The following is a 12,692-nucleotide window of genomic DNA, read 5'->3' as shown; positions in this document are numbered from 1 at the left end:
AAATGATTAGTAAATTAGGGAAGATGTGGTAAGGGGGCTTATTATAGGTGGACAAGGTATAAGCACTTGGTAAGTGCTGGTCTCTCTCTTTTCAATATATATATATTTTTTCCAAATTGAAGTATAGTTGATGTACAATATTATATAAATTACAAGTGTGCAATATGGCGATTCATATTTTTAAAGGTTACACTCCATAGTTGTTATAAAATATTGGCTATATTCCCCGTGTTGTACAGTATATCCTTGTAGCTTATTTTATACATATTAGTTTGTACCGCTTGTCCTCACCCCAATATTACCCCTCTGCCTTCCCTCTCCCCACTGGTAACCACTAGGTCTCTTTGTTTTTTAAGTTGAGGTGTGTAATTGATATATAACATTATATTAGTTTCAGGTGTACAACATAATGATTCAATACTTATATATATTGTGAAATAATCACCACAATAAATCTAGTTAACACCTAGCATCACAGATATTTACAAATTATTTTTCTTGTGATGAGATCTTTTAAGATTTACTCTCTTTGCAACTTTCAAATATACAACACAGTATTAAGTGTAATCACCATTCTGTATACTACATCCCCATGACTTATTTGTTTTATAATTGGAAATTTGTGCCTTTTGACCACTTTCATCCATTTCACCCACCCCCACCCCCTTCCCCTGCCTCTGACAACCACCAGTCTGTTCTCAGTATCCTTGAGTCGGTTTTTTGGTTTTGTTTGTGTGTTTTTCAGATTCCACATGTTAAGTGAGATCATACGGTATTTGTCTTTCTCTGTGTGACTCATTTCACTTAGCATAATGCCTTCCAGGTTCATGTTTGTTTTTGAGAAGCACAGTTTTTCTTGATTTTTAGTCCCAAGGGGAAATCCTGATCATGATGATACTATGAACTAAGGAGGAAGCAAATGTCATAAAGAATTTCATAAAGATCCCCTCAACATAAACCGTTGCCACAATCACAAAGCACAGAGCACTAAATCAATTCTGTGAACCACCCAAAATCTCCTATTCATTTGAGATCACAGGCCGTCAGTGGTATAGCTTTATTCAGGTCAGCATTTAGATCATCATTCCCCATGATGGCAAGTAAATTTCAACTCACATATCAACTGACTGAATAACCAAATTGGGAAGTTTTGTGACTGAGTCCAGGCTCAGGAGGAAAATGTTCTGTAATAGATTGATAGAGTCTGTTGTGGATGGAGGATGGATGAGTAGTTGGAGCAACCTATCTGGCATCCCTGATTTGTAGTAATACAGGTCTGACATGCACATCTTTTAGGCAGTCCTCAGAAACATTTCTCACTATAAGGTTTTTTTTTAACATTTTTTATTGATTTATAATCATTTTACAATGTTGTGTCAATCACTATAAGTTTTTGATGATTTCAGTTAGTAGAAGGGTCAAGTCACTGTCACTGGCCAAAACTTAAGGGCAGAAACTTTGATATATTGACTACTTTGTATGCTTTGTGTATCAACCAGAACAAGGATAGTTTAAGATTCTGTTAATGAAGACGAGAGCATCTAACCTAAAAGGTACATGTTCCCTCCACCTCTTTATAAAGATCGGCAAAGGAGGTACCTATCAGCAGTGTTAAACATTACTGGGTGACACTAACTGGCAGCCAAATACAAGATTAAGGTTAGAAAATACTACTCCATAGAGTATGGCTGCAGTAATTTTAGCCTAGAAAATCAATCATGACTTGCCAGAACGATGAGAGAACTCTTAATACAACACTCAAGCAACATTTAGAGCATTAAACATCCAGGAAGAAATGTCAGTAAAGTCTTGCTTATACTATGTGGGATTCATTTTTTAAAAAACATTTTTGTATTAATTAATTAATTAAAAAATTGAAGTACAGATGACTTACAATATTGTGTTGGGTTCAGGCATATAGCAAAGTGATTCAGTTATACCTATATCTATATATATTCAGATTATTTTCCAATATAGGTTATTATAAGATATTGAATATAGTTCCTTGTCTTATACAGTAAATCCTTGTTGCTTACCTATTTTATGTATAGTAGTTTGTATCTGTTAATCCCATACTCCTAATTTATCCCTCCCTTCTCCCTTTCCTCTTTGGTAACCATAAGTTTGTTTTCTGTGTCTGTGAGTTTGTTTCTGTTTTGTATATAGATTCACTTGTATTATTTTTCAGATTTCACATGTGAGTGATATCGTATATTTGTGTTTCTCTGTCTGACTTACTTCACAGGTATAATATTCTGTAGGTCCATCCTTTTAACTGCAAATGGCAACATTTCATCCTATTTTATGGATGAATAATATTCCATTATGTGTATATGCCACATCTTCTTAAACCATTCATCTGTTGATGGACACTTGGGTTGTTTCCATGTCTTGACTACCGTAAATAGTGCTGCTGTGAATGTTGAGGTGAATGTATCTTTTCAAATTAGAGTTCGCCCTGGGTATCTGCACAGGAGTGGGATTGCTGGATCATATGGCAAGTCTGTTTTTAGTTTTTTAAGGAATGTCCATACTGCTTTCCATAGTGGCTGCACCAAACTACATTCTACTTGGGACCCACTTTAATGTATTGGTCTTCATGCACAAGATGAGATATGCAGACAGGTACACGTGCATTCTGTTTACAAAACTGTCCTTTAAATTCTTACCTTAGGAATATAAGGTTGGCAGAATTACACTCACTCAGTATGCCTGAATTAATCTCTATTTCCAAATGGTAGTGATTAACTTTCTCGGAACTAGAAAAATGTTACCCTGTTAAAAAAAAAAAAAAAAAGACAAGGTCCATAATGGTTATGGCTGTTGATTAACCTACAAAATGTGATGAGCCTTTCGAATATCATAGCTTCAGATTTTTTTCTTCATCTTAAAAAGGGCATAAGGTATGGGAGTGGAGATAAAAATTTTCCAAAGACTAAGGTTCCTTGTTTACCAGAGATACTGGGAGTTGTTTTTCTCTGGCTGGGAATGTGAAAAAAATTGCAGCATACCTCATGATACTTCATTTCCACTGTCTCGAACTCCTTAAAATGCCAGGCGGTGATTCAAAGAAGTCAATTCAGTTTGATTAAAACATCAAATATTTATGGGCCACGAGGAATGCAGATGAAACCAAATATAGTCCCTGCCCTCCAGGAACTTAAAATTTGTAGGACCCAAAAGCAAATCATGTTGGAAATACATGCATGTACAAATGTGAACAAAATGCTATGGAAACAAGGACAAGGAGAGAATAAAAAGTCGATTGGACCAGTCTACCAAAAATAATAAATAAAAATCTGTAACAAAAACAAAAGAAAGGAAAGATTTCTCAAAGGAGGTGATAATTAAGATAGACTTGTAATGATGGCTAAGATGTTTAAAGATTAAAAAAAAAAAGAAAGCTCACAGTATTCAAAGTGTTACAGGTTTACTAAAACCTGTTTGTGACAATGAAACAGAATAATTAGGGTCAAAATTTAAAAGCCACATTCGTCCTCCCTACCTCTTGTTTTATTGCAGGTAAATGGAGCAAACATGTCCCCCACATGTGTTTACAGCTCTGATAAACATTAAAAGGCATCTTGCGTGAATGAAAAGAGCTACTCACGTGTTCTCTTTTCACGTGATTTCATATTTAATTTACCCTCCAGGGCAATATATCAGTCGTTATGTGCCGAGAAACTGCTTTGCAGTAGTGCTGTGGAGTATGAAAAAACACAGGGAAATCAATTTCTTTTTTCCTGTGCCTGGAGATTCAGTGCTTTTTGTATTGCTCATGGCAACAGTAGCCTCAACTTTTTATTTTTATTTAAAAATTTTTTTATTGGAGCATAGTTGATTTACAATATTGTGTTAGTTTCTGGTGTACAGCAAAGTGATTCAGTTATACATATATTTGTATTCTTTTTCATATTCTTTTCTAGTATGATTTATTATAGGATATTGAATGTAGTTCCCTGTACTATACAGCAGGACCTTGTTGTTTATCTGTTTTATATATAGTAGTTTATATCTGCTAATCGCAAACTCCTAATTTATCCTTCCCCCACTCCCTTTCCCCTTTGGTAACCATAAGTTTTTCTATGTCTGTGAGTCTCTTTCTGTTTTGTAAATAAGCTCATTTGTATCATATTTTAGATTCCACATATAAGTAATATCATATGATACTTGTTCCTCTTTCTGATTTACTTCATTCACTTAGTATAATAATCTCTAGGTCCATCCATGTTGCTGCCAGTGGCATTATTTTACTCTTTTTTATGGCTGAAAAGTACCCCAAGGAAATTTAGCCACAGATATTTTCATATTAACTGAGAAAGATTAAGTATTTGTAAGCATAGACAATATTAGAAATCTTTCTAAACCATTTTCAAGATGGTAATATAATAATAATATATAAACTTGAAAAGGAACCTAAATGATAGTCTTCTATGAAAATAGATTTAAAAACTAAAAGAAAAACACAGCAGCTAAGTCCAGAAGCATGTTAGAAATCATTGAACTGAGCTTATCTAAGGGTTGGATCAATGTAAAGAAATTTTTTAACGTAATACGCCAAGTGGTAAAAACTCTATGATTAGATTAATAGATGCCAAAAAGGCAGTTGATAACATTAAAACTTAATTATTGCTAAAAGGAATTTTCAGTAAACCAGGAATAAAAGGATACTTTTATCTCACGACATATCAGATTTAAAGTGACTCACCAGATCCTGTGGAGAAGCAGCGTTCCTACTGGGTTGAGGAAGAAGACAAGGGCCCACGTGATTGCCCCCGGGAAGTCACCCTGTTCTGATAGTGCTGCTACAATGAGACAAAACAACAGCATCACACAAGAAACACAAGAAGGTCCAAGGCTAAGGAAGGTGTGTTTCAACTATTAAAATATGTTAACATTGGTTGTCCCTGCTGGTGGTATTGTGGGTCTTTTATACTTTTCTCTTTTTGCCTCTCTGTATTTTCTGTACAGAACTGCTATTGCTCTTTTTTTCTTTTGTTTAAAAAAAGATACAACAAACATTGAGAAACCATAATTCAAAAGAGAAGAGATTTTCTTCTCTTTTCAAATGCTTAGCTTACACTACAATTCACTATTTTACTGTCTTCAATCCTAGTCACATAAGTGACTAAGTAAAAGCAAAAGAGAAGCATTTGATACTTTCATGAAGTTTTAAGGCCAAAGGAAAGCTGAATCAGATTTCTCTCTCTCTAACACGGCTTTGTTCCTCGATGCAGATAATCAGCTTTGTTATAATCTCTATCTATTGGCTTTTTCCCCCAAGATGCCTTTATCTAGTCTAACATTTCCTAAGATAACTTCATCTAGTCTGACTTCACTTTCAGGGGTTAGTTACATGAGCTGTTCCTTCTAGGCAATTTCCATCTCACCTAATAGTGAAATTGCTGGAATGACTGAGTTAACTTTTGGCCGCCTCTCTGTCTAGTACGACTCTTCCTGACTCTGTGCCCTTGTAACCAAGGTGAAGGGGATGAGAAGAAGCTTCCTCAGGTGGAGTTAGCTGACAGAAATGGGTCATCTGTGATAGACTGTTACCCTCACTAGGAGGGGGAAATGATTTGACCCTCAAATGATATGCTGTGTTGCAGAAGTGTAGTTGTCGAGATTTTTCTTCTTGTTGCTTTAAAAATCCAAAATTTCTATTTAACAGCAGGGTCACCCAGTTTAATTTTTCCGTCCATGGTTTTCAGGCCACAAGGTGGAATTTGGGGACTGAATTCATGAAGAGGCAGCGTGGTGGAAGGGAAAGCCCTGACATGGACCCGCCGCGGGGCCTGACTGGCACCTGTAGAATGCCCGCTAGGGGAAGGTTCTTCCCGCTCATTACCTTGACCCCAGCGCATCTCTGAGCTTCGTTACAATTTCACTGTTGACCCCTGATGACCCAGGACGCAGTACTGTTCAGTGTGGTGGCGACAGTGTTCAAGTATAAGGCATCCAGGCTGGTAAAGTGGCACCCATTCCATCCTTCTGTTGTCTCCAGTGCCTTAAACACCGGATCCTGGGTTTCCTCATATGTAAGATGACTGTAGCACAGCAACTGTGAGGTGCTGTTTTGAGGGTTAGAGAAATAATCCAGCGAAACTAGTTCATGGTAGGTCACTCCTAATGACTGCTCTGTAGCTGCACTGACCAGTGTAGTTGTTTAGCCACTGTTTTTTACTTACATCAAATTAAATTAAGGAACAGTTCTCTTTCTTGGCAGCACTAGCCCCATTTCGGGTACTCAGCAGCCACCTCTGCCCGGTGGCTGCCGTGTCGTGCATATTGTACACATGTTGAGAAGTGCAGGTATAGAACATGTCCACCATCACAGAATGTTCCATTGGACAGCACTGCTCTACCGCGTTAACTTTGATGTTACACAACTACCAGACCTTAGGGCTGACCAGAGCCATTCCCTTAGCATTGGAAGCTCTCCTGGATGTTTACCTGGGGAGGTGAGAGTCAGAGGAGGCCAGTCTTGGAAGGGTGTCCTTTGTTCACCAGAGATAGAAGGGAGTGATGTTTGTTTCCTAAATGAAGATAGCGTATCTATAAGCCAGATATTTCAGCCCTGAAAAGATGGAAAGTTGATGCCAAGGAGAACCTCCAGAAAGGGCCAATTTCCACCGTGCGTTTAACCAGACAACAGCGGGAGAAGGGGCCGGGGGAGGATTCCGACTTTTGAGTCAGCAGAGAAAATATTCTTTGGAGGTAGAGTTTGGAAAGGACGACTAATCTGTTTTCCAAACAGATTTTCTTTGTAAATAACTGACAGGAGATGAGCTGCTTCTATCAAAGTATTAACCCAAATGATGGGGGTTAATCATTAAACCTTTTAGGTGGTGGCTTGCTCGTTTGTCTGATATTCTAATCCGGGTCACAGAATGGCTAAGGCAGCTTTAAGTGGAGGGTGGATTTTTTTTCCCTCCGTTTGCCTTGTGTTTTCCACTTTGAAAGAATGTTGTGGCTGCTCTTTTTTCTGGTGACTGCTATTCATGCTGAACTCTGTCAGCCAGGTACGTAAGCCTTGAAACTTAAAATAGATTAACAGTTTTCTAAATGATTGACAAGTCTTTGACTGAAAGGCCTCTTTATTTTTCTAAATCTGCCACCGTGTCGTGGCTTGAAAGTTGAGCCTGTGAATGTGTTATGAGTTTGAAAGAGAAATTTCAACCACCTAAAATGACTGAAGTTAAACTTTCAGGAGTATTTGGGGCAGTTTAATTGTAGTTCTGGGTTCTGTTGATTTAAGTTGCATTAAATATTAGGATTATCAGGCTCCATTTTGGCAGATTTTATCATCATATACTACTCTCTCTTTTTTCCTCTCTGACAGATGGAGAAAATGCTTTTAAAGTGAGACTTAGTATCAGAACAGCTCTGGGAGATAAAGCAGTAAGTGAAGAACCTGCATGTTCATTTTAAATTTTCTTTGCTAATAACACTGCTTTCTCTGATATGAGTCTCTCTGCAGAGTTATCTTCAACTTGTCTGGATTACTTCTCAAAACCTCATATCTGGGATTTTCTTAAAGCAAAAAAGAAAATTATAGTGAAGTAGAAATTGCTAATGAAGTGATTTTGCCTAAATTATTTAATCTGCAGTGTATGCTAGGAAATATAGGAAGTTTTGTCTCACCCAAAACAATTTTGTGAGCCTAACCGTTTCACCCTAGTGTAGTGGAGCAAAGGGGCCTGAGTCAGGCACTCAGGTCTGGCTTGGGCTCTGCTCTTCACTGTTGTTGTCATTTGAATTTTGTCAGTCAGATCTCTCATCGTTGAAAAGAGGGCATGTTTCACCCACATGAGATCTTTCATAGCACAAGATTTTCCAATTCTAACATGAAGTTTCTTCAATTCTTCTCAAATATCAAAGTAACAACATGAAATATATGCTTATGAAATTGAAGTTAAAGAAACACTCATGGGGCTCAGCTAGCTATAGGAACGGTAAGGACTGTTGAATTAATAAGATGGTGTGTAATTCTGGTTTCAGTTTTGGTGTGGTCTGTGAGCATTTTCACCAGTAGAAGGCGATAGTAAGATGACTCAGGCTAGAAAGGATAAAAGCATGCTAAAGAAACTTAGAAGTGTTGAGTTTGCAGGCCAGTCCGCTAATGTGTAATTTTGTTCACTCAATGAGGAATAGTCATTATAACCAGCAGCCTTCATTGAGAACTTAGTTTACTTTCTAGCTGGGACCTTTCTGATCCCTTTGCTCACGTTAGCTCATGTAGCCCTCACAACAGCCCCTTAAGGAACGTGGCACAGATATGCCCATTCTCATTACATGGATGAGAAAACTGAATTGCAAAGACTTTAACCTACTCAAGATCTCAAGTCAACAAGGGGCAGAGGGAAGGTTTGAACCCAGGCAGTTTGACTGCAGAATCCGGTCTCTGCCGGTACAGAGGGTTGTTGATCCCAGGACCCTCTGAGGGCAGGCACCAGGCTGGTTGGTGGGGGTGCACTGTGGCAAAATCCCTGCTTCCTTGGCCTTGTGGAGCTTATAGTAGTGGGAGAATTGGTTGTCCATTAAACATTTACTGAACCAAATGCAAATGTGCAATCTCAGCCAAGTGTTCCAGGAAGAAGTACGTAGGAGCTTGGGCCTCATCAGGGGCCTCAGTGACAGGCGTTTGCTGTGAGGTCTAAAGCATGAGTAGAAGTGAACCAGGGGATCAAAGAAAACAAGAGTGAACGGCCAGCACGTGTGAAGGCTTGTCACAGGGAGGAGCTTGGTGAGAGTGAGGGGTGGAAGGAAGGCTGAGGTGTCTGGAACTGGAGCAGTGAGGAGGACCGTGGCGCATGACGAGCTTAGAGAGGAAGGAGGGTTCAGGCCAAAGAGTATGCAGGCTGTGTTGGGGAGTTTTGATGTTATCTTTAAAGCAAGTGGGAGTTTTATGGGAGAGACATCATGACAGAATTAGTGTTGGGAAGACCCTTTGGCCACAGTGTGGAAGACAGATAAGGGGACTAGAGTAGAAAGGAGGAACCAGTTAGGAGGCAGTTGGAGGAGGGTAGGTGAGAGATGGTGGCTGTTTGGAGTACAGCGTTTTGGTGGAGGGAGAGCAGTGAAGGGATTTGAGAGCTGCAGGGACTGGATGGCAGGGACAGGAGAAGGAAGGGTTAAGGATAAGCTTTTGTTCTAATTATGCAACTGGATGGATGATGGCCTATTTATGAGTCAGAGAACCGGGTACTGACAAGAAAACCATGGCTTTAATTTTGGACTTATTGAGTTGGAGGTGTTACTGTCAAATAGGCAAGGACAGAGCTGGCTTGAGATAGACACTCCTGCATCATTGGCACAAAGGTGATAATGAAAGCCTGGAGTAGATGATGGTGTTGAGGGAGAAAGTGGAGGGTGACAAGAGGAGAGGGTCTAGCATAGAGCTTTGCGATTCTCTAAAACTTCAATCCCTGGTGGAAGACGGTGAACCTGCAAAGGGGGCAGAGGGGCAGGAGGAAAACCAGGAGAAAGCTGTATCACCAAAGGGAAGCAAGTGCTTTAAGAAGAAGGGAGTGTTCGAGAGCATCAAATGCTGTTGAGAGGCCAAGCAAGATGAGACTGAAAAATGCTCATTGTGTTGAGCACCACAGAGGTCACTGTGACTTTAGAGAGCCACTGTGTGGTGTGGCGGAACGGGAAGGCCGATAGTGGAGGAGGTTAAGAATAAGTGGGCAGTGAACATGTAAAGACCAGAGTATGGACAACTTTAAGAATTTTGGCTGTGAAGGGCAGGAGAGAGAGAGAAGTAGGTAGGGGAAGGAGGAGTGAGTAAAGTGATTTGGTTTTGCTGAGGGGTTTTTTGTTTATTTATTTTTAATTTTTAAAAATTGAAGTATAGTTGATTTACAATGTTATATCAATTTCTGGTGTACAGCATAATATTTCAGTCATACGTATATTCTTTTTCATTATAGGTTATTATAAGCTATTGAATATAGTTTCCCATGCTATACAATAGGACCTTGTTGTTTATCTGTTTTATATGTAATAGTTTGTGTCTGCTAATCCCAAACTCCTAATTTATCCCTCCCCACCCTTTAACCTTTGGTAAGCATAAATTTGTTTTCTGTTTGTGAGTCTTTTTCTGTTTGGTAAATAAGTTCATTTGTGTCATTTTTTTTTTTTAGATTTCACGTATAAGTGATATCATATGATATTTGTCTTTCTCTGACTTACTTCACTTAGTATGATAATCTCCAGGTCCATCCATGTTACCGCAAAGAAGACTCTAATTCAAAAAGTATATGCACCCCATTGTTCAGAGCAGCACTATTATAATAGCCAAGACATGGAAGCAACCTAAATATCTATTGACAGATGACTGGATAAAAAAGCTATGGTGTGTACACACACACACACACACATATATACACACAGGAATACTACACAGCCACAAAAAAGGTTTTGCTGTTGGTTTAATGGGAAAGACTTGAGCATAGTTTAAAGTCTATGGGCGGGCTCCCTTCAGCATTGAATACACAGAAGAGAGGGGGAAACTGATACTGTTTAGATCCTGAGAAGGGCTTAATGGAAGCTATCCTAATAGAAGTGGGTGGATCAGCCATTGACAGGAAGAGAAATACCACATCTGGCCCTTTGGGAGAGGATGTGGTTAAGATGTGTGCCTGTGGAGGAAGTTTTGTATTGGTGTCAGGAGGATGGGGGAGTTTAAATGGATGACTCTGAGATGTATCCAAAAATTATGAAACAAGAGTGTCTAATGAGAGTGAGGTGTGAAGGAAAACACTGAGGTTTGGGAGGGACTGAAGGAGGTTTGAAATAGTTGTTTTGAACCACGAGAGAGAGAAAACCAATGGAGAATCCTAAGGGAATCCCAGACAATTTGGGAGTAGGCCATCAGGAATTTAGAGTTAAGCCAGCACACCGTTTTGTGACTTTCTCCAGTTATACTTGATTACACACCTAAAATCTGGGGTCAGCCACTTCCATTTGCTCGGGCTGCTGTAACACAGTACCACAGACTGGGTGGCTTAAACAATGGAAATTTCTCTTCTGTCAGCTCTGGAGGCCAGAAATCCAAGACCAAGGTGTCAGTAGTGTTGGTTTTTTCTGAGTTCTGTGAGGGACGGATGTGTTCCAGGCCTGTCTCCTTGGCCTGTAGATGGCCGTCTTCTCCCTGTGTCTGCACATGTCTTCCCTCTCTGCGTGTCTGTGTCCAGATTTCCTCTTCTTACAAGGACCCCAGTCATACTGGGTTAGGGCCCACTCTAATAGTCTCACTTTAACCTAATCACCTCTGTAAAGACACTATCTCCATATATGGTTACATTCTGAGGTACTGGGGGTTAGGACTTTAATATATACATTTCTTCAGGGGAGGTACAATTCAGCCCATAACATGCACATAAACTGAAGCTTTCAGCTAAGAAAATAAAAAGAAAAATTGTACTGATATTAATAAAGGAAAGGGAGCTGAGATGGGGAGTCAGTTTATGATGGAAGACAGACAGAAAGGAAGGGAACCGACCACTGAGGATGTCCAGGATGAGATGTCCAAATGCCCTATTTGTTGACTGGCTAGTAATACTGCAAGTTTTGAAGAAGATAATGCAGTGGGAAACACACTACTCTTGAAACGATAGAATACCCAGGAAAGTCTATCCTGAACATTATGGTGACATGATATACCATGGGTCTCCAGTCATTAGTATATAAGAAAGATGAGAGAGACAGATAGACAGATACACACACACACACACACACACACACACACACACACGCACACACACATCCCAACACCACTGTGGCCACAATTAGAGTCCAGTGGATCATTTTTTACCCTGTGCCTCTTGACGTTACATTCTCAGTTTTACTTCTCTTTCAGTATGCCTGGGATACAAATGAAGAATATCTCTTCAAAGCAATGGTGGCTTTCTCCATGAGAAAAGTTCCTAACAGAGAAACAACTGAGTAAGTAAACAATGGAAAGTCTTAATTGATTATTGGCAGTATTATTTGAGGCAGTACATTAAGTCAAAGCTCAATCTTGAAAATAATTTATCAATCTCATTTTTAAGGGATCCACATTCGAATTTAACATTTAAAAATTTTTTTATAATGTTCACCTTATGGTTATATCATCTTCTGAAACAGTGCTCTTCGTTCAATAGGCACTGTGAAGATAAATATAAAAAATGTGTATTTACATGTCATAAGCTTTCTACATTTTTATTTTACACAAATTCCTCTTATACATAGATACATAGATACATAGATAAGATAGAAAGAGAAGAATTCTTTTCTCATTGTATTGGTCTGCTCGGGCTGCCATAACAAAATACCACAGACTAGAGGGCTTAAACAACAGAAATTTGTTTCTGGAGGCAGTTCTGGAGGCTGGGAAGTTGAAGATCAAGATGCTGGCAAGGTAGGTTTCATTCTGAAGCCTCTTCTTTCAGCTTGCAGGTGCCACCAAGTTGTTGTGTGCTCACGTGATCTCTTTGTTGAGGGAGAGGCAGCTGGGGAGAATGAGCATTATGGTCTCTCTTTGTATGAAGGCACTAATCCTATCTGTCAGGGCTCCACCACAATGACCTCATTTAACTGTAATTATCTCTTACAGGCCCTGTGTCCAAATACAGTCAGATTTGGGGTTAGAGCTTCAACAGATGAACTTGGGTGGGAAGGGAATAAATAAGTCCATAGCACTCATT

At 39.3% G+C, this 12,692-nt stretch overlaps 1 protein-coding gene across 10 annotated transcripts in view; it reads left to right on the top strand.

The window, feature by feature from the left end:
- The window catches only part of CLTRN (collectrin, amino acid transport regulator), a 129,368-nt gene that overhangs the window by 90,254 nt on the left and 26,422 nt on the right, over positions 1-12,692 (top strand). For 6 of the 10 annotated variants that reach the window (XR_006719345.2, XM_045505080.2, XM_045505076.2 and 3 more), the window contains 2 exons: positions 4,693-4,867; positions 11,864-11,949. Coding sequence is in view for 9 of the 10 variants with exons in the window: in XM_045505076.2 (XP_045361032.1) it covers positions 4,693-4,867; positions 11,864-11,949 (261 nt within the window). In the remaining variant the exon portion in view is untranslated. Of the gene's footprint in view, positions 1-4,692; positions 4,868-6,866; positions 7,023-7,342; positions 7,402-8,639; positions 8,747-11,863; positions 11,950-12,692 lie in introns of those variants that run through there. The other 4 variants (XM_074359411.1, XM_045505079.1, XM_010968003.3 and 1 more) reach the window with 4 other exon arrangements.

The sequence above is a fragment of the Camelus bactrianus genome, chromosome X (genome assembly GCF_048773025.1).
Source record: "Camelus bactrianus isolate YW-2024 breed Bactrian camel chromosome X, ASM4877302v1, whole genome shotgun sequence".
NCBI classification, from domain to species: Eukaryota; Metazoa; Chordata; class Mammalia; order Artiodactyla; family Camelidae; genus Camelus; species Camelus bactrianus.
Note: the sequence above shows the minus strand (reverse complement) of the source record. Positions and strands in the feature narration are given on the sequence as shown.